The sequence below is a fragment of the Pipra filicauda genome, unplaced genomic scaffold (assembly GCF_003945595.2).
Source record: "Pipra filicauda isolate LSUMZ 115617 unplaced genomic scaffold, ASM394559v2 scaffold117_size3949168_pilon, whole genome shotgun sequence".
Lineage (NCBI taxonomy): Eukaryota > Metazoa > Chordata > Aves > Passeriformes > Pipridae > Pipra > Pipra filicauda.
This window is the reverse complement of record NW_024103629.1, coordinates 3,839,365-3,859,770: the sequence shown is the minus strand read 5'-3', so window position 1 is coordinate 3,859,770 and position 20,406 is coordinate 3,839,365. Positions and strand designations below refer to the sequence as shown.

General features: G+C 39.6%; 1 protein-coding gene across 5 annotated transcripts in view; it reads right to left on the bottom strand.

The window, feature by feature from the left end:
* Nucleotides 1-15,258, bottom strand: part of EMCN (endomucin) — a 62,723-nt gene extending 47,465 nt beyond the window's left edge. For all 5 annotated transcript variants that reach the window (XR_005565094.1, XM_039385543.1, XM_027717917.2 and 2 more), the window contains exon 1: nucleotides 15,119-15,258. Coding sequence is in view for 4 of the 5 variants with exons in the window: in XM_039385543.1 (XP_039241477.1) it covers nucleotides 15,119-15,179 (61 nt within the window). In the remaining variant the exon portion in view is untranslated. The remainder of the gene's footprint in view (nucleotides 1-15,118) is intronic.
* Nucleotides 15,259-20,406: the final 5,148 nt, after the last annotated feature.

The window sequence follows — 20,406 nt, the reverse complement described above, 5'->3', positions numbered from 1 at the left end:
GCTGCCCCAGCTCTACTCCCCAGAACACATGGATACACTCTGACTATGCACAGTCTCTTGCACACTCCATTTAAAATATAGATTTTCCTGCCATTTAGTTCCCCAGTCAGAATAATGCTTCATAACCCACACATGAAATACTTGGAAAAAAAAGTTTTATCCAAAGAGACCTAAAGGCAATCTTGTTTCCCTAAACATCAAGCATTTTTCCATCTCTTCATTCTCATTATGTGCTGCTGACAAAGCTCCTCTAATCCTCCACACCACAAGGCCACAGCACTAGAACAGAATGTTTTTTCAACAGTGCCTACATTTCATATGGTTTTGTTTTAACATCTCTCAGTAGCTACCATATCTGTAACACCAGCTAAATGCACTAGCTGGCCAATTAGCTCATTCCTGAACTCATTTTTCTCAAAACTCTTCCCCTAACTCAGCATGACTTTCTGGGAAGCCCATTGAAATACTTAGATTATTCATCCTTTAAAGATGTTCCATTTAATAACCATGTTGATAGGCCAAGCTTTCCTCAAAACTAAAAAAAAAGGGAATTTAAGGCACAGTTTTGTTATGACTCACTATTTGCTGATTTCATCACAGGTTAGAGATAAACTAAGGTAAATTCAATTAGCAGAGTATAATAAAGTAGAGTTTTATGAATTAATTTTTTTCTTAAAAAGGTGAATAATTAAATATACTTCAAAAATAAGTTGAAAGCAACATGCAAAAGACAGGATTGTGGGGGGAGAACTGGTTGATTAAAAGAAATGATAGAACTCGTGGCTTATTATGCTCTTATTTGCAATGTTAAGTTGTGACTAAGGAGAATCCTATGGGAGATAAAAGCAAGAGATCAAAAATGATCAAGAAAAGAATTTTCACCCAATAGAGACTGTTGTTAGACAAAGAGTGAGACAGAAAGCTTCATTTTTCTGCTCGTGTCAGGTTGCCTGCAGCCTCAGGTGATGGACAACTAAGTAAAGTTATAATTGCATGTTTTTTAGTAAATTTAGATGCAATGATCCCTTTGATATGAGAGTTCCTTGATATACTCTGATGTGGGAGCAGCCAAAATCTATGCAGCAATTTCTCCCACATAGAAACTGCTGCCATTTGTTGTGCTCACTGGCAAGAAACTCAGCTAAAAGGGCATAGGTGACCTGTGATGTCTGGAGAACATGCAAGGAGCTAAAAGGTGCTCACATACCACACTGGGCTGATTAAAGGGATGATGGTGGTAGTGCTAAGATTGACAAAGAAAAAATAACATGCCTTGGAGCAGATACCAAGGCAAGAAGAACTCAGAACTGGGAGAAAGATAACAGGATAGGAAGATGAGAGGGGAGGAGCAGAAAGGTCTAGAGACAGTAAGACAGTCAGGGTGGCAGGGAAAAATGAGAAGGATCTAAGAAGAGATCAAAGAACACTTGACACATGGCCATAAGACAAAACTGAAAAGAGAGTAACTGTTGTGGTTTTGTTGGTGTTTTTGGTGGTCCCTCCCTCCTCCCCCCCCAGGTTCACAGAATTTCCATTTATTGTTTTTCTGACTTGGATTTAAATAGTATATTTGTTCTAAAATGAAATCAACAGTACAATCATTTGTATCTGGTCTTAAGATTTCTAAATGGACAAACTGAACCACTGAACTTACTATCTTCTTTTAAATTCAGAAGGAGTCTTTGAATTTAGACAGGGCTGACCAACAGCCACAGTTGTCCTCAAACTGCAGCTTTTGATGCAGGCTTCAGCCTCCAAGGTCTGAGCTTGGAGTTCTCATAATTCCTTACCTCTCTCTCTCATTATTTTTGCCTTTACACTGGGAAGACTAAGATAAGCGGGCTCTGACCTTGTGTTAATTAGGGGCCTGTTATTGCTATAATCAAGACAGAAAAAAAAGAAATGACTGCATGATATTAAATCAGTAGTTCTGTTTATATCCTACAGGATACTACAGGGCACAAACCACTAAGTTTAAAACACCACATGAAACAGATAACACAAAACTGAACGCGAAAGCAAAAACATTTTTAAAGATTAATAGATTGATCAAAGTAGATATGGATTATATTCATTACATGAATTACTGAATTTAAGTGCTGTCTGGTTTGGCATCAATATCTGATTTTGAAAAGACATTATTTTTATGGAAAACTCACTATAATTACAGAAATAGCAAGTGAAATGGCCTGTTTGGCATTTTTTCACTTGACCTTGCACTAGGTAGACAAAAGCATTTCATTGAAATCCTTCTGTTCAGAAGGACCAAGTTACTTGGTCCAGCTTCAGAAGGGTTTTAAGAAGGGTGTGGATTCATGGAGGTGGGGAGTTTTTGGATAACCATAAAAATCATCAGGAGCCTCAAGAAAAATAACTGCTCAGGAAGGACCGCAAAAATTGCATTTGTTTAGTATAGAGACAGAAAGATTAATGGAAGGCACAACAACAGCAGTCAGCAGGTGAGGGGCTGCAGCAAAGACAAAGGACTATAATTATTATTATTATAACATCCACTGAGGATGAAATGAGAGGCAATGGACAAGGAAAATTTGAACTGTAAACTCCGCAGGTTTTTTGGTGCCTGTGTCAAGCTGTCGGTGTAACAGCCAAAAACTGGTATTTTAACCGTTTTGCTGATAAGGATGTAATACGTTCCCACTCAAAACCAGACCACTGCCCAACAGGCTGTAGTTAGGAGCAATTACCAAAGAGGTGTCCTGAAGAAACCTGTACATGTTAGTTCCCTGCTTCAAGGCTATAAAGCAGAATTTACAATTGGTGTTTTTATATCATGTTTGTTTACTGTATATTATCATAGAATGGTTTGGTTTGGAAGGGACCTTAAAGACCATCTAGTTCCAACTTCCCTGCTGTTTGCATGGATGCCTTCCACTAAAACAGTTTGCTCAGAGCTCTATCCAGCCTGGCCTTGAACACTTCCAAGTATGAGACATCCACATCTTCTCTGGGCAAACTGTTCCAATACCTCACCAGCCTCACAGTAAAGAATTTCTTCCTTATATCTAATTTAAACCTACTCCCTTTCAGGATGTTATATTATGGTTGGTTGTGTGACCCCGGGTCTTTGCAATGGCATACAAGCCATGGAGAGGTCAAAGCTGTGTTTTTGCTTTCTGTCTTACCATGCCATCAGAAATAAATAGTGATCTCTTTCCAGCAAATGGTAATTCTGCCAGCCCTTATGACCATGATAGAGCCTCCTGTAACAGCTGCTCCAGCAGTACCCATGTAAAGACTGTACAATTCATCGAATGTTTTACCCTTTGTGGAAAAAGTTATAGCTGTCCTTGTAAGAAAATCTGGCACTAATCTTCTCAGAGTTCCCAAGAAATAGCTGCTACCTGACAACGTGCACAACCTGTTTACTCTTACCTTGGAGCTCTGTTGTCTACTATGTTTTCTCTTTCATTTTTATTTATTGCTGCTTCATCTCTTCATTCTCCTATCTGATCTTTCCCCAGGCCCAATGTAGTTCTTACATTTCTCTTATTTCTGTTTTCAGCACTTATTCATCTTTCTTTCCCAGTGCACGACCTTTTACCTAACCTTGAGATAAATTTCTTTTTTCTTTTTTAATGCATTTTTGTGTAAAGATTCATATAATCTCGAAAGAAAAAATAAAATTTACCTAGATGATCTCCCATCTGCTAGTCACTGCACACTGTTCCCTTGTGTTGACAGCAAACCCAAGTCTTAGGCACTGCTCAAAATCCTACTCAGGCCCTTCAAACAGAATTGAAGTGCGCCTGGATACATTAATTTAGGAGTCAATCTTAAGGTTTAATTCCTGATCTAGAACTAGGCCTTCTACATGGGCCTTCTACCTGGTGAGATTTAGCATTTAGGTGCCCTTGGCCTTTCCTCTTGAGTAATGTTTTGTGGAGGCCCAGGTTGCACTTCCAGCCTAGGGAGAGAAGGCAAGGTGCTACAGTGTTCAGGAAACCCAGGCTCAGCTTCCTGCACAGCTTCAGGTTAATATTCTGCCAAGACACATAAAAAGATGTTTTAAAGCAGCTACCACCAATGGTTATTGCTGGTTTGTAACAATATGGTGCTGGACAGTTCTTCAAGGATCTACCTGATTTCCTGCATGTCTGTGGCATCCACACTGCAGTGTCGTGCTACCATAAGTAGTGTGTTGGCTTGTCAGTTTACATCTCTCCTGGATATATCATCACACTTAAGGTACATGGCTATAAGTGCAGAGTAGAGATTACTCACAGAATCATAGAATGGGAAAGGCTGGAAGAGACCACAGTGGGTCATCTGGTCCAGCCTCCCCATGGTCACAGGTTAGTCACCGGTTGACAAACCAAAAATGACAAACCAACACAATGCAAATTATTTAGAAAACCAGCAGGCACTGCAAAAAAAGTCTTATAGCAAGCATAGATGCTTCCAGTCACAAAAACTATCATTCGACATGTACTATTAGAAGAGGTTTAACTGCAATTTTAACAATATTGGTTGAAACTGTCAATTCCTTTCTTCCTATTCAAAACCTCTAAGATCACAAATACAAAATCTATACATTAAACAATACAGAAATAAATAAAACAAACAAACAAATCTCCAGACCTGCAGATATTTTGTTCTGAAAGAATTAATTTTATAGAAGTAATACTGTTTCTAGTACATTTCATCCTTAAGGACTCCTACTTTAAATCTTTCTTCTGTAGTCACGTCAACTAGATTTTAAATGGGAATCAAGGTTCTGATGTAATCCTGTGAATGGCTGAAGCTGGTAATTGTGTCATAAAGGATGTTAAATTAAACAAAGCCATTTGCAAACTTCATGAATTTGAAGCAAACTCAAAGAAAAGTACAACCGTTATGTCTTCGTATTTCTTTAGTATGCTAAAGCAATACACAAAGCATGACATGCCTCACACATACATTCAGATGGGTTTGTAATAGGGCCTGCACACAACTATTCATGCTGTGGCAGCACTTGGTGAAAGAAAAGCTGTGTCCCTAGTAAGAGTCCCATGCTGGATCACTGCCACTTCACTATCACTAAAAGTCAGAATTGCAAAGTGTTTTTCCAGCCTGGTCTCACAATGGTTTTGCACTGCTGCAAATGCTCTTAACACAGCCTCCCTTGACGTAAGCCATTTTCCACCCCAGGATTGAATATCTTATAGTGGCAACCGGAAGGACAAAGTTACACCAATCACACTTAAGACAAACCCCTGTGAGATGTAGTCAGATACTACAGGTACAAAACGATAAGGCAGGGAGAAAGGCCACATTCTTTGTTGCCTATACCAACCAGCTGGAAGCCTGTGGTTCCCACTGCCTAGGGAGGTGGGAAACCACCTCCCGTTTGCCAAGCTGTTACCTTCCTTTCAGTCACGTCTCTCTTCAGCAGCAGTCCAAAAACATAATATACAATCCTACATGTGGAGATCTTACACTTTAGTTCAACTTTCTACTTCTTCACTGTGGCTACGGGTCCTGGTTTGTGGACTGGTGTCACACAACAGAGACAATCTGCTATAAAAGAGTGGGAAAACCGTATAGGCAGCAGCACAGGGGAAGACACGAAGGCAGTAAGGAGAAGCTCCTGGGTCAGAAAGGCGTAACACTCTCCCTGCAGAAGGCAAAAGCACCTGAAAACAGGTGACAGAGATAGGCATTAGGAAAGTGAGAGCATAAATGCAAAGCCCCATAGCTGGAAAAGGAGGGACAGGCTCCTCCTGCATGGCATAGGAACAGGCAGCAGTGATTGGGGTAATATGGGACTTGGGTTCTGCAGAGGAAGCATAAAGTAAGTGGGCTGGAAGCAGCCAGCAGCAAGAGCTGAAGGGATGAAGAAAACAGAGGTAGGTGCCACAATTTCTCCAGCAGGGAACAGGGAGAAAGCAGGGAATGCAGCTTTGGTGCCAGCACTTGCCCCAGTGCTCACCCAGGTGTGTGGCATGACCCAACACCAGGCATTAGCAGGGAGCTGCTGGGAATTACTAATTCCCCAGGCAAATGGCACTGTTTCCACAAAGCCTGCTCAAAACACCCAGCAAACAGCTCCTGCACCAGGACCCACTGCCCAGAGAAATACTGACAAAGCAGCTACCAAGGACCAATCTCAGCTAACGTGGGTTGTTGAGGGCTCCCCTCACCAAAACATTAATGAGAAAGGTTGGATGAATGCCCCCATATTATTGAGTATTTGAAACAACCCAAGCACTGCATGCTTTGCCTCTCTGCACGTGTGGACATAGAAATCTGGGCACTTTACTAGCCAGCTTGATGGGGTTTTTTATTGCCTCAGAAGAAATGCAAACTCCCTATCAAAAGCTTTTAATCACAAGCTTTCTCATTGTGCCTTCTGCTCCTACGTGAAGCCTGGTGGATATCTTTATTACTGTGTACTACAGAGGGATGAGTACATTGCTTGCACTCCATAAAATAATAAATGTGCTCAGCATGCTCATCAGCACTCCAGCCTGCTTTGAATGAAGGCTCCAAGCTCTGCACTTCTCTTTATTTAAACCTGTTAAACCTATTTAATAGGTTTTAATTAAACCCTTTAAAGCTATTTAAGCCACCAGATTGTCACCCTTTGATGCTGATATATTTGTTTGCCCATGTGTAAGATAAAAGGTAGGAGCTTATAAGGGCTATTTTATAGTATGAAAAACGAACTGCCACCCCCTCCTTGTGTTAGTCATGCTAAATAAATTTGGAAAATGTCTTTAATGGGTGCAATTTTATACAGAAAGCTTTTTAAATATTGTGCATTGCTGAGTAGAACAAGACAAAGAAATAAAGGGGAGCCCCTTCCCCTGCAACAGGAAGGAATAAGAGTGTTGGTGTAAGTCACCTCCGCCCAGAAGGTGGAGAGAAAACTATGTCCTTCTCTGTGTAATGCTTGCAATGCTTTTTCCTTACCATGCTATTTGGAAGCCTATTTTTGTTTCCCAGGAAAGAGTGTGTTTGGGTAGGGCAGATATAAAACAGCCAGAGCGGAAGCTGAGCCCAGGTCAATCCATAGCTCTCCTTTGCAATGTGCTGCAGCAGTTAGTAAAGTCCTAGTTCTTCTGCTTTATGTTTGAGATCCAAATGCATCTCCAGCAACATGACTAATTGTACAATTCAGGAAAGGGTCACTGCAGTGTCTGCTATGATGTACTTATTTTTAGAACATCCGGGATCAGCCTAGACACCCATTTGAGCTACACCCGCCCATGCCACTCTGTTCCTGACAAAGCTCTGAAAGCCTCTGGAGCATCAAAAACCAGTTCCTGTCAGAAAAATCTGTGGAAACATTGTGAATTGCTTCTATAATTAATGTAATTCCATGCTCAATGGTCCATTGAGACTCACTTCATCTTTTCCACACTGCCTGGAGCAAAGGTTAAATGGTACAGACTATCCCAAAGGGAAGGCCCCAAATGGGCTTTGTAAGCTCTGAGTGGAGTACAATCTCACTGGAGTTACTTTATATGCAAGGATGAAGGGTATACTTTGAAAATATCCCTCTAATTGGTACATATAGCTGATGAAGACCTCCTTGTCTGTAAGTATCTTGCCCAGCTTATTGGAACTCTTGTTATTTTGAATTTCTACCAATTCACAACTGCTCAGATCAGATGCAAAACTGAAACTCTTTTCCCACATGCTTTATTCCTAGTAAAAAACCAAAGTTGTTACTCAGAAAGCACTTAAAACAGACTGTCAGTACTGAGGACCTATCAAAGAGCAGTGGGAACTGCTGCAGTAGCCATGTCAGCTCCCACGCTGATAACCAGCTTCCTAGTGGAGCAGAGTGGCCCACATTCAGGATGCTCAGCCTTGTCAAAATCTCGGGTCCCAGTCAAGGCACTGGAAAGTCCTGATGAGCTGGAAGCTATTAGTCTCCTGTTGGTGAGCAGTTATAGACACCCCTTGTACTTCTGTTGGCAATTAGAGTAATTTTATTCCCCATGACAATTACAACTACTGTGAATAAGCTGTTCCATTGCTACACAATCCCTTCTGCTCTTCTTCAACCTCTTCTCCCAGAAATGATCAATTCCCATTTTCCATTTTGCATCTGGAAAACAGCATTTTCTGCCAGCTCTTGGAAATGGAAGCTGAAAGCAATTACAGAGGAAGCAGAGAGTGCACTACAAGAAAGTGTCTCTAAGCCAATAAGATGAATTGTGCACTAGTTCACCTAAATTCAAGAGCATTAAGACATACCAGTCACATGACTCCATTAGCACAGGGAATGACACGCAAAAGGGAAATAATGGAATCCTCTGAAGCCATTTGAACTAGACAGGATAAAATGTGCAGAGAACCAAAAACCAGTCCTGCACTGGGAGGTTTTTTTCTTCTAATATGTGTCCTGTGTCCTTCCCTTTCTGTCGTTAGCACATCCTGGGTATTGGGTTATTTGGCATAGATCTCTAGTAAGGTCTTCCTTTTGTTACATGTTGGAAACTAGTGAGTTGTTAGAAGTCCAATAGTTTGTTAAATATGTTTTCTGTCTTCTGAATCACAGCAAATATATTAATGCACTACTCTTATAAGAAGAAACCTTCCTAAAGAGAACCTAAAGGTGCTCTGCTGGAAGAGGTTTCTGACCAGCCAGCTTTTGGTATAGTTACAATTTCTAAGAACTATGTGTTTAGTCTCAAAACAGAGTAAGACTCCACAGGATGTCCAGAAAGCTCCATAATTCAAAGAACTCAGTAGTTTCCAAAAAGAGATTTTAACAGTCCTGCGCAGGAAGGAGCAACTACAGTGAAACTGCACACTGGCCCCAAACATTTCATCTTGTCACAGATTTATGCCTTTATGACCATCTGTAGGAGTCAAGGGCAAATGAGGTTTGACAACCTGGCAGGAGTTTCAGAGTCTGTAATTCCTGGGAAAAGAAAAAGCCCAAATTTTGGCTGTTAGAGACTTTGAATGGCCATGGAAGCATCAGCCATGTATCATGTCCAAAGTTGCCTTTCTCTATTGGACATGAGATCGGGAATTTGGGGGGGAAAATATTTGAATTTCACATTTTTTGAATGTGAAATCCTCACCTATTTTTGCCATTTCACCTAACAATGTTTGGTGATATTTTTGCTTCCACAACCTTTGAATGAGTTTCCAAACAGTGATATTTACATCTATATTGCTGTGATATATAACCCATGCTGAGATGAGGAGGAATAATTCATCTGTCTGGAAAGATGATTTCAAACTGTCCTCACATGGGGATAGATAGCACCCCATGCACTAACATTTAGAAGGTTATCAAGACTGTATTTCAAATAAAACCCTAGATTTAATGTTGAGCATGAGAAAAAGTAGGAAAACTAATAAAACCCAAAGCAATATATGGGGTTTTGATCACTTCAAGTAATTAATGTGAAAACACATCTTGACAAATAAGTATTTTACAGAGAAAAAGAATACAAATCACTGGCCAGGGAGGTTTGTAAATCTCCTGGTACAATTTTTCTCAGACCAACTAAAATCCAAAGCTTTTGCCATTCATATCAGTAGTTGCCTCAATAGCTAAATCTATCAAGCCCCAAAATGACATTAATCTCCTGCTAAAAGTTATGAAAGAAGGAATCTGCAGGAAGCATACCCATCTCATTAATATAATCATGGATTTAAATAATTTAACCCTAAAGTTTTGGTTACACTGATGCTCATCAAACCAAGTACCAGACTGAGAAATCACACCATTAAGACAAACTGAATGTGCTTTTTAGAACAATTACTTATCTTGTAGAAATCTTCAGACAGCAAGTCTGGTATAGTGCTCCCATCCCAGCAAAACACATAATTTCTTTAGCGTGATAAGGCAAGGCAGAAAGGTTCCAGCAGATAAATATGATGCAAAACTACATGCCACTTGCTTTGTGGTTCCAGAAACCTGAGATGCATTGCTCTCTACAACATGTAGCTAACACACACCCAGGAGCATGTTAATGCCATTAAAAAAAGATTAAAACTTGTTGTAAAAATACTCTATTGATAAATAGGATAGAATTTGCACCTGTACCAAAGTCAGGCAAGCATCCACTTTCCCCACAACAGCAGTGAGAAAATCCTTGCCCTGTTACTAGTTTGAAAGACAACCTTTGGAGCATTAGCTAGTTAGCCTGGCCTGAAAGGGGATGTTGTCTTCCCTGACTGCTGAGAAAAAAAAAATCTTTCTGAATTAATTTGGACCCCTCCAGACCAGCCTCTAGGACATGTGAGGATGGCAGCAGAGGGCTTCCTACCCTCTTTCTACAATACCCCAGCAGATCACACTTGCTGAATTTTGTTCCAAGTCATTATATCAGCAAGCGATAATCAGCACAGTTTTCTCACGTGGGGAGGTAGGGTCAGAAGGCACAGCGTAGAGACAGAATCATATTAAATTGTGTCAAACTTTTCTTAATGCAGGTAGGTCTGGCTGATACAGCATGCAGCTCTTAGGGCACCCAAGGGCCAATTTTGACAAGATGAATGCCAAGGTATCACTACCTGTATCTCAGTTGCTGGAATAATGATGGTGACTTCCATGGCAGAACACGGTGCAACTCAGGGGTTTGACCCTTCCATTTACATCTGGGAAACCTATTTTTAGAGGGCTAGCTGAACACAAAAGTAGATGTTTGTCTTCCAAGGGAACCAAGTCTTTAATTCTTGACTTGTATTTGGAAATAATAGCTATTACACACAAATCCAACATTGTCTCTCTGTTTTTCAAAAAAACCCCAAAAACATTAAAGGGTCTTTCTTGAGTTGTTGCAGCAAAAATTACAAACAAACAATACCTTCTCTGCCTCCACTTCATGAAGGCCACAAGTAATAAGGATGGCTTTCCATGCAATTTTACTGTCTTTAGTCTTTTAAGTTAGTCTGACTATCGAATAGTACAGCTCAAAGTATTCCCTTCCCTAGGCTAAGAGTTTCTTGGAGATTACTTTTAATTCGTACTTTTTCAGGTTTTTTACATAGGACTCACATGTATAAACAATTTTAGCCCAGATTCAGGGTACTTTTCCTATTTAGAAAAAAAACATCCCACGCAACCAAACAAAACCAAGCCTCAGCCAATTTTTTTTCTAATTTATAATGGAATAAATATTAATAAGAACTCTAGGTTTAAATACAGATAAAAAGAGAAAGCTAAATAAAAAAGAAAACATTCTGGTAAATTTTCAGAGGAGACAACCATTTGTTGGGCATGGCATTATGTATTCTCAGGTTTGGAGCTGAATGCTGCAGGCAATTTGCCCTTCATATTCAATTTCCATTTATTTTGGCTGTAAATCACAAGCAAGCAGGTATCAAGCCATCTGCTTCTATCCTCAGTAAATGCAGTAAACTTGTCTTCAGCTTTGGGGCTAGAACAAGCAATTTTCTTCTGTCCAGTAATAAACACACCTTTAAAATCCATTAGGCAAAAATTGGCCCCATATGCAAAAGATCTAATGAATGAAAGTAATGTGGGGGCAGGGGAAAGAAAAAGGAACAAAACAAATCTGTACAGGGATAAAAATTCAATATTCAATTAAAGGTTATGATAATCTCCAGCACTATAATTTGATCTTTGACAAAGCTAGTTTTGCAAAATGCTAGGAACAGCAAAAATGCCAAATGCTTTTTTTTTTTTTGCAACAAGAAAATTCTCAAGACATTCAAAGTTTGGGCTCAAGCAAATTAAAGGTGTAAGAAAGCCTTATGCAAAGCCTATTCACATTTCTCAAATTTTCAGAGATGAGACAATGATCCAACTGTGACAGTCTGTGTCTTGCTGGTCTTCTAGAGAACCAACACGAATAATAATCCAGATTGAGGGAAGACTGTACTCAAAACCTCTAACTGCTCAAAATAGTTTAGCTAGTATTTAATTTTTAAAATGAATTTTTAAAAGACTTGAAGGCTTGTGAGCACAGTAGATGGAAAAGGAAAAGGCTATCCATCTCCTCTAGTTTACACCAACAAGAGCAGAGTTCAGGCAGCTGCAAATATATGTAATCACTACAGGAGCCCTGGTTGAGTGGAACTTTTCTGAAGCTGTCAGCCTGGGAGTCAGGATTAATCAACTGCATTGTAGGGTTAGGATGCTTCACAACATCCCCTTAATGGGGAAGGGGGATGGAAAACCTGTAGCTTAGGGCTGATCCACAGTGTAATGGAATACATCTAAATTACTTCAGGGGCATTTGGACCAGGCTCTCAATGCCAAGACTTGCTCCTACCTTTCCAAAAGAAAAAGCACCCTTGGTTTTTTTTTTTTTGGTGCCATTAATTTTGACAGGGCACTTGGATAAAGTTACTGCTAGCTGTCAACAGGGGTCAGTAATCAGATGCTAATAAACCCACCCGCTGTACATATTCAGCGAGACAGTCGAGAATGGACGAGACAGCGAATGGACGAGACAGTCCATTCCAGCTCCTACATTTGAGTACATAACCTGAAGGCATCCAGACTGATGTTAAGGGGAGCACAACCCACTCTTCTCTGCTATCAGTTCTGCAAGAAACCAACCTGGGTGCCTGAGTGAGAAGGATGCTGTGATGTGCTACAAGCACTTTGTGGAGGACATCTGCTGTGCTGTGTTGCCACACATTTGTGCAGACTCAAGAGCATTTGTATTTGATTACTATAATTTGACAATGTATTTTTTTTACACATTCCAGTACTGCCTGTTTAAAGCTGGAAATGCTATAAATCAACCCAGAAAGCATTTCTCTTTGAGTTGTTTTGGAACAGGTAAGAATAAAGAGCAATATGCCAGGAGGACTGAACACCTTGAGATGAGCATGAAGGAACTCCTGTTTTAAGTATGTCATTTAACTTCCAAAGGGTTGAGAAAAGCCTTGAGAGGAGGGATGAGCTGTCAGGAAGCTACCAACCTCCACATTTGAACATAACTGAGCCCCCAGTAACGTGCTGACACGATCTCACCAAAACATTAGGGGCTTTTGAGGATGCAAGGTCCCAAGACAAATTAGAAAATTGCAAATAAAGGCACTGCCAGCACACAGGCTGAATACAAAGAATGAAATTTGGAAACCCTACAGGAGACTTGGTGCTTTCTTTACTAACCACAGTGGAAATATCCTTGTCCACTTCAGTATGATACACAAAAATACAAAGACAGGCAACTTGTGTGTATTACATGAAAAGGTTGCAAGCCCACAGAATACTTGTCTTTGTAAGCTTTGAAGGCACAATACCCCAAAACCTGGGAGAGGGAATATTAAAACACCGGGGTGTGATTTGACCTTCTCTAAATTTTACTGAGCATCATTTTAAGATACTAAAGGTGTTCCTAAGCAACCGGAAAAAAGTCTTGCTACTGTCTCCAGTGTTCAAAAAAGAGAGACTGAGCACAAGGGAGATTAGTGTTAGCCTCCTTACCATCAGTTCCCCTCTTCAGATTATAAAATCTTGCCATTACAGCCCAGGACACTTTGGGGATCACAAAAGTGGAAATCCAAATACTCGTTCCAGCTTCATACTACAGACAATAAAACCACTTCTGTCTTAACAGGTTGATGCATGGGGTAGCCCGAAGAAAGCTTGACCAGATTATGCACCTTTACTTTCACAAGGTAGAGACATACTCCAAATTTTCCCACAAATATTCTTAATTGTGAATTTACCAACAGAATTTCACTACCATATCTACCTTGCAATAAAGCATTTAAAAATACTTTTACAGAAACAAAATTGTTCAGAACAAATGTACCATATATAAAATTTGCTTATTCACTGTCATCAGTTCTGCCACATTCATATCACGCAGAGGAGGGAAAATCCTTTTTAAAGAAAGGATTGTATAAAATTGACAGAATTCCTCCCACCTTTGCATGTTGCTTTCTGGTAAGCTTTATGGACTGTTGTGTTAAATATGCTCTTTTTGATGCAACTCCACGTTGCTTTTCACAAATTGTGAAATTAAAGCTTCAACAATGACAGGAAGGCTATTTTTACTAGGAGTAGCAGACAGAGAATAAATAGTACTTCAACACAGACTTTCAGGGCTTGTACTTACTTAACATAGTTTTAAAAGCAGTTCTTTCTGTGGCACAAGCTTATTTTTAATCTCCTTTATTGATTTGCTTCCCTAACAGCAGTGAGCCCAAGCAACAGTGTAAGATACATCACAAAAGACCAGATTTTAACACATAACCTGAGCAAAAGTTGATTAACTTTGTAGAGATCAGTTAATCTATTATCCACTTTCTATTAGATACCCATCTAATAGATAGACATCTATTAATTATCAGTTTTTAAAGTTCTGATTCATAGATCCCTTGCAGACAATCTGTAGGCATTTGTGGAAGCATTGGCCCAGAGGGTCAGCAAAGGAAAGTGCAGACAAAAGGTAGATTTTACTTCAAATGTATCTTTTGACAAAGGTGATAGACTCTGGCCGTTGTTGCAGTTTCTCTCATCCTTTCAGGGCGACTAGTTAATTTTACTTTAAAAGCATGATCTTTCAAGCTGAAGAATAATGAAAACATCAGTTCAGTGACCACGTGAACATCATAAAATTTGATTAAATCTGTGCATTTGAGAATCATGTTTAAAGAATACAGCACTTAGTAACTAATATCACCCCTAGGCTTGCATCCCTCAGTATGTGACACTTGATAAATTTTGTAAGCCCCTATATCTTTGGGGACAAAGCTAAAATAATTTCTGAGAGATACTCTTGGCCAAACTTATTGCTGGCGTAGTGCCAGGGAAATCCATCAGAATAGATCTGATTTGCAAGAACATTAATTGCAAAATCTTTCAGACATTTCAATTCCCCCCCTAAAGCCATCTGTACAAAAGACGCTTTATTTCTTAGAAGAAAAACACAACTGAAAACTTTTGTAAATATATCTCTAATTTTAATTCCTCTCAGATTTAGGAGCTTCATGATACCTAAAAAGAAAGCTGTCACAAAAATACAATGGCAGGAAAGTTTTTTCACAGAACACATGTAACTCAACTACCAGTTAGTACCTTCTTTTCCTCCAACACACAGTCTTTCAATCACTGCAGTGGAAAAAAAAAAAAAAAAAGCATCCAGCTACTGACAGCTAAGCTTTTGCTCACAAAACACCCCACAAATGTGACAAGTCTATCCAAGAAAGCCAAAGAACTTACCTCCCACAGCACAAACACAGAGTACAGCTAAGAAAAAGAAGGCAATTCCCAGGAGCTTCATGCTTGGTGGTTGTGGTGGTAGTGGTGGTAATGCTGTCAGCCCTCCCTTACACAGCTGGGCAGGGAGTGCTCTCTCACTCTGGGGCAGGCCTTAATTACTCCATGGAAAAAGGTGTGTAGAGACTGTGCCTAGTCACTGCCCATTCCTGCTTATTTCGGGGACTTTGATAAAGAACAGGAGGAAACACAACATACTCCCTCTGGGAGTTCAGTACAGAGGAGATTTATTGTTTCAGTTCTTACAGGAACTCCTTTTCTTTGGCAGTGAACTGTGTTTTTGTTAATACGTTATTTTGTTCTTCTTCGGTCACGAGGTCAGGAAGGTTTCTGAACAGAGGCAAATCTTTCCTTAGAATATGCTATACATCACCAGCTTTCATACTATAGTTTGTGATACTTTTAAAGGGGACATTTATGAGAAGTGAGGGAGCCCAGGCAGTGGGGCATAACACAGAGGAGCAAAACAAGCAACAAGAACCCTCATCTGTCTTGTTTTTGGGGTGCATAAAGTGGCCTTGGTGAAAATCATAGCTGCTTCATGTTAAAGGTAGAGAGAGAATGCCTCCCTGAGAGAGCTGCCATCCTGAAACCAATAGGATGCAAGGGGCCACCAGAATAGGGCAAGGAAATAACTCCAGTAAGGTGCCCCAGCAGGGAGAGGCTCTGGGCTCCTCAGATTTAGAGCTCGGGTGTGGGTTTTTTTCTTTAAATGGAAATGGATCCTCTTTATTTTTTTATTTTTTAAAAAATGTCAAAAGTTGAAATTATGGAAAGGTTTTTTTATTCTTCTGTATAGGTACTTGCTGGGCCATGGGATGGGAATACAGTCCCCAAAGCAAGCCTCTTACCTGGGCTGTCTAATCAGCCACCACAGAATTGCTCTCTCCTCCTCAGGACCCACTGACCTGGGAAACTTTGGTATCCCTCCTTCTCACAGCCTTTCTCCAATTTCCGTGAAAGAAATCTGAGCAGAGTTCTAGAGATAAAGGCTATCAAAGCATGTTCTTGTACTACTCTTGTGCTCTGTGCCTTAACGATTCAAGGCAGCTAGTGGCATTTAATCACAAAACTTCAACCACAATGAGAGTGCAGTGCAGTATGTTGGCTCTTCTCCCTCTTTGTCATCTCTCAGGAAAAATTGGTGGAAAAATTGACAAACAGCCTGACTCATTAAATAGTCAACTCTACTTATTTCAGTACTCAAGATTTACTTTTTTTTTCTTCATGACTTTTTCTCACTGTATGGGGAAGTTTTGGAATGGCTTCACATGCAGGAACTCCCATGAGCTAAGCCACAGGGCTTCCAACCACAGTGCAGTTTTATTCGTGCGATGAGGAAAACGGTAGTAGCTCAGTATCATGTGTGGAATCATAATTGTTTAGGTTGGAAAATACCTTTAAGAAGATCACTAAGTCCAACCACTAACTTAGCACTGCCAAGTCCACCACTAAACCATGTCCCTAAATGCCACATCTGCACATCTAAATAACTCCAAGAATGGAGAATCAACCACTTCCCTGGGAAGTCCATTCCAGTGCTTGACAACCCTCTCTGTGAGGAAATTTTTCCTCATATCTAACCTGAACCTCCCCTGGAGCAACTTGAGAACACTTCCTCTTGTCCTCTCCCCTGTTAATTGGGAGAAGAGATCGACACAGCTTTTGTTTGAAGAAACCACGCTGCTATATCTTAAGACTATGACACATCCTTTGCCTATTGCAGGTGATAGAGACTGGTGCTCAACAGAAATCTGATGGTAGACAATGAATTGCTGGCACTTCATTTGGACAAGCTTATGTATTTGCATCCATGAGAGATGCAAACATGTAAGTTCTTCTTAGCAAGATTGTATTTTCACCATTATTGAAAAAGAACAAACTTCACCGAGAAAGTGGTGGGCCACACAATGACACCTTTGTCAAGTTAATTGGGGCATATGGCAGAGAGTTAGCTCCAGTGCTCTGTTTTTATGCTAGTTTTGTGCTGCCATAGGACCTGAAGTTAAAAGGGGCTAGAAAAGCAATAACTACTGTAGCAGAAAGAAAGGGAAAGAAAGACAAAGGGACAGAGAGTCCTAAGGCAACTTACTGCCTCCCTGAAGCATTAGAAGTACCTCCCTCTGAGATACTCACTAACATCAGTTTGAAAGGAAACTAACTTTCACTGGATCAAACTTGGATAGCAGCAGCAGCAGTATGCACAGTGAGAAATAATAGGAATAGCAGAGGAACAGCTCAAATAACTCACTAAAAGAAAAACTCTGGCTAAAGCTGAGTTGTAGTTGTAGCTTCTGACTTGGATTATCTGAGATGCAGAAGAGATTTTCACAACTCTCATCAATGGAAACAGATATTTTGCTTTAAAAGGAAATAATTTAATCTTTTAAAAACTTGCAGAGGTCTTCACAGCAAAAGAATATTCCTCTATTTGTTCACTGAACAGAAATCTTCTCTTTTCGTTCCTACTGGCAAATAAGTTTTTCTTTATTGAATAAATGTTTTCCTTTCTTTCCTCAAACCAAGAAACTTAGCTTCAGTGCCAACATGTGCTTTGTTTCATAAAGAGAAATTTGGTCATCGGTACTGTTGCCAACTCTGGTATTGCTGCCAGTGCTGGAATATCTGGAGTTTCACTTAAAGGCCCTTAAAAAGTGACTGTGTGGCAGTCTGAGTTTTCACGATTTTTCAAGTAAAAATTTAGCTCTCCTAGTTGCAGAAGAAAAGAGCACTCTAGAGAATGAAAGGACTCTCTGTTTTAAAACACCATTATTTTGTAGGGTTGGGATAGCTTGAGTTATACATTTGTTTTTGCCAGTGTGGTATTTCATTATTAAAGGGAAACCATTTACTGCCATGGTGGATTTGCAGCTACAGCTTTATTGGTCTCAGGCTGTATTTATATTTATATGTTCTTTCCTGGTTCACGTTGCTTGGAGCAAAACATTGCCTTTTTATGCACAGTTTTCCTAGGAGGTTCAAACAATCCCCATCAGATTTAGAGAATGTAAAAATTTTACGTATTTTTCAATATTCTTGAAGCACCACTGCATAAAACAGGTAATAACATGGACAGCTATGTTACCTTGCTGTGGGCTGCTGACAATTTCCAATATGGGTGTGAAGAGTCAATTTGTCAAAGTCTTTACAAAAGCAAAAATAAAAAGATTAAAAAAATAATGAGTCTTTGGTGTTTTACTAAAGTGAAGAAACAAACACACCAACTAAATTTTACAACCTTTCCCACTGACACTTGCTATCCTTTCCACTGACAATTATTTTAACTCTTATAGCAGAATGATAGAAGAAGAGCAAGCTGTCTCAAACTCTATTGTTTTTCTCCATCTGTACTTCAGCAATACCTTTAAAGCAGTATTTTATCAGAAATTACATATGACTTACCTGTACATTTAGCTGTACTTCCATAAACAGGGTAAATTTGCATTGAAAAATGCTGTTGTAACAGTGCAGAAATACATTGCTTAGTTATGCTTTATATTCTTTTTCAAATTGTTTTTTAAAGTACTTAGGTTTTACTCTATTACATATATTAAAATTTTAATATAAAGTAGAATTCCAAAGAACTTGAATTTAGCAGCAGAAAACCAAGATATTTTGATGGTTATGTATAGAAGTTACTCTAAAAATTAATGCTGTGGGACACATTAAAATACGGATATTTTGTTCTGTATTTTTTATGGAAGCATTGGAACATCTCATGGACTAGAAATATCAGTGTCCAAACCTTCTGCACGAAATAATATTAAAAATATGAAAGATCGGGCTCATAAATGTATTCAATTGCTTAAAAAAACCAAGACAGGGACCTTTACTTTGAAGGATGGAACTGCTTAAATCTCATTGATTTGATTCAGAGCTAGCTGCTAATGTGAAAAATTCCACTGAATCTCTAAGTGCCTAGATACCTTTATGTAGACACTAAAGACCGAAAGGTGTTTAGTCTGGGGTTTTTGTTTGGTTTTTTTTTTTTCTTCCAAAAGATATTTTCAAGGCCAATAGAGTTACTGCGTCTCTGGCTACAAGAGGATTGTTTATTTGCATTACCAACAGATTGTAGCAATATCCATTACTGCAGAGCATGTTTTTCCTATTCTTACATACCTGGAATTTTACTGATATACTTCAGGGACTCAAAAACAAGTTTGAAGGATCTGAGTCGATTGTTTATTCACTTGCAAATGATACAAGTGGACCATATTCATAGAAATGTATTTGCCACTCAACTAGAGTGTCAGATTTCAAAGGATTGTTGTATGTTTGAAATATTCAGAAGGTATACATCACTACTGAAAGGGTGCAGCAGCCTTACACTCCTGAGCTACCTCTGTCCCTCTCTTTCCCACTGTACACTCCCACTGCTGCAATCAGAACACAAGACAGAAGGAGGGCTCTGCACTTACATGCTCCATGTTCCTGTTACAAAAACTGTATTTCCATTCCAAGCCACAGTTTATTTCAGCATCTCACGAGTCTTAGGTATCAATAAAGACAGTCTCATTTCTGTGCTCAGTTGTTATATCCTAATCTAGTAGAAAACGTGTTTTAATGGAAGGGACCAATTTGCCATATACCTCATGACTTGGTTCACTGGCTTCAGGAGTTACTCAGTTACTCAGCAGTTATGCACTTGAAAAGCTGTTTTTGTTGACAAATCACCATGTGGTTTTCCCTTGACTTTGTGAGCTCCGTGCTTGGAGTGGCAATGTGCTGCTTAACAGCCAAGGTGCTTCTAAGGACACCACTCTAGGTCCGTTCCTTCTCTCTTGGTGAGCTACTGATGTATAGATATTTTGATCTTGTTAGTCTGAGAGAAGATTAAGTGTAACTACAGTAGCCGAGAGAAGAAAGTTATAGAGGCACAAGTACTGCTGTCTCAAGCCATATTTCATGCTTATGTATGGGCAGTCAGAGGAGCTGGAAGAGAGACACCATAAACAGTTATTCCAGGGATACAAAAAGAAAAAGTGGGTTTGCAAACCTAGAGAAAGGAACTTCATGTCATGTAAAGACTCACACGGAATGTGTTTATAGGCTCTGCATCCTGCCCTGAACTAATGAAATGGGAAACAGTGAGTCAGTCTCAGTTTCTCATGTTATTTGAAGCGCATGGAACGATTATACGGTTGGCTGTCTCAGAAGAAACAAAACAGAAGTATGTGTTTGAACCATGCCTTAATTTTCCAAAAGGCTGAATAAATCCAACTGCTATC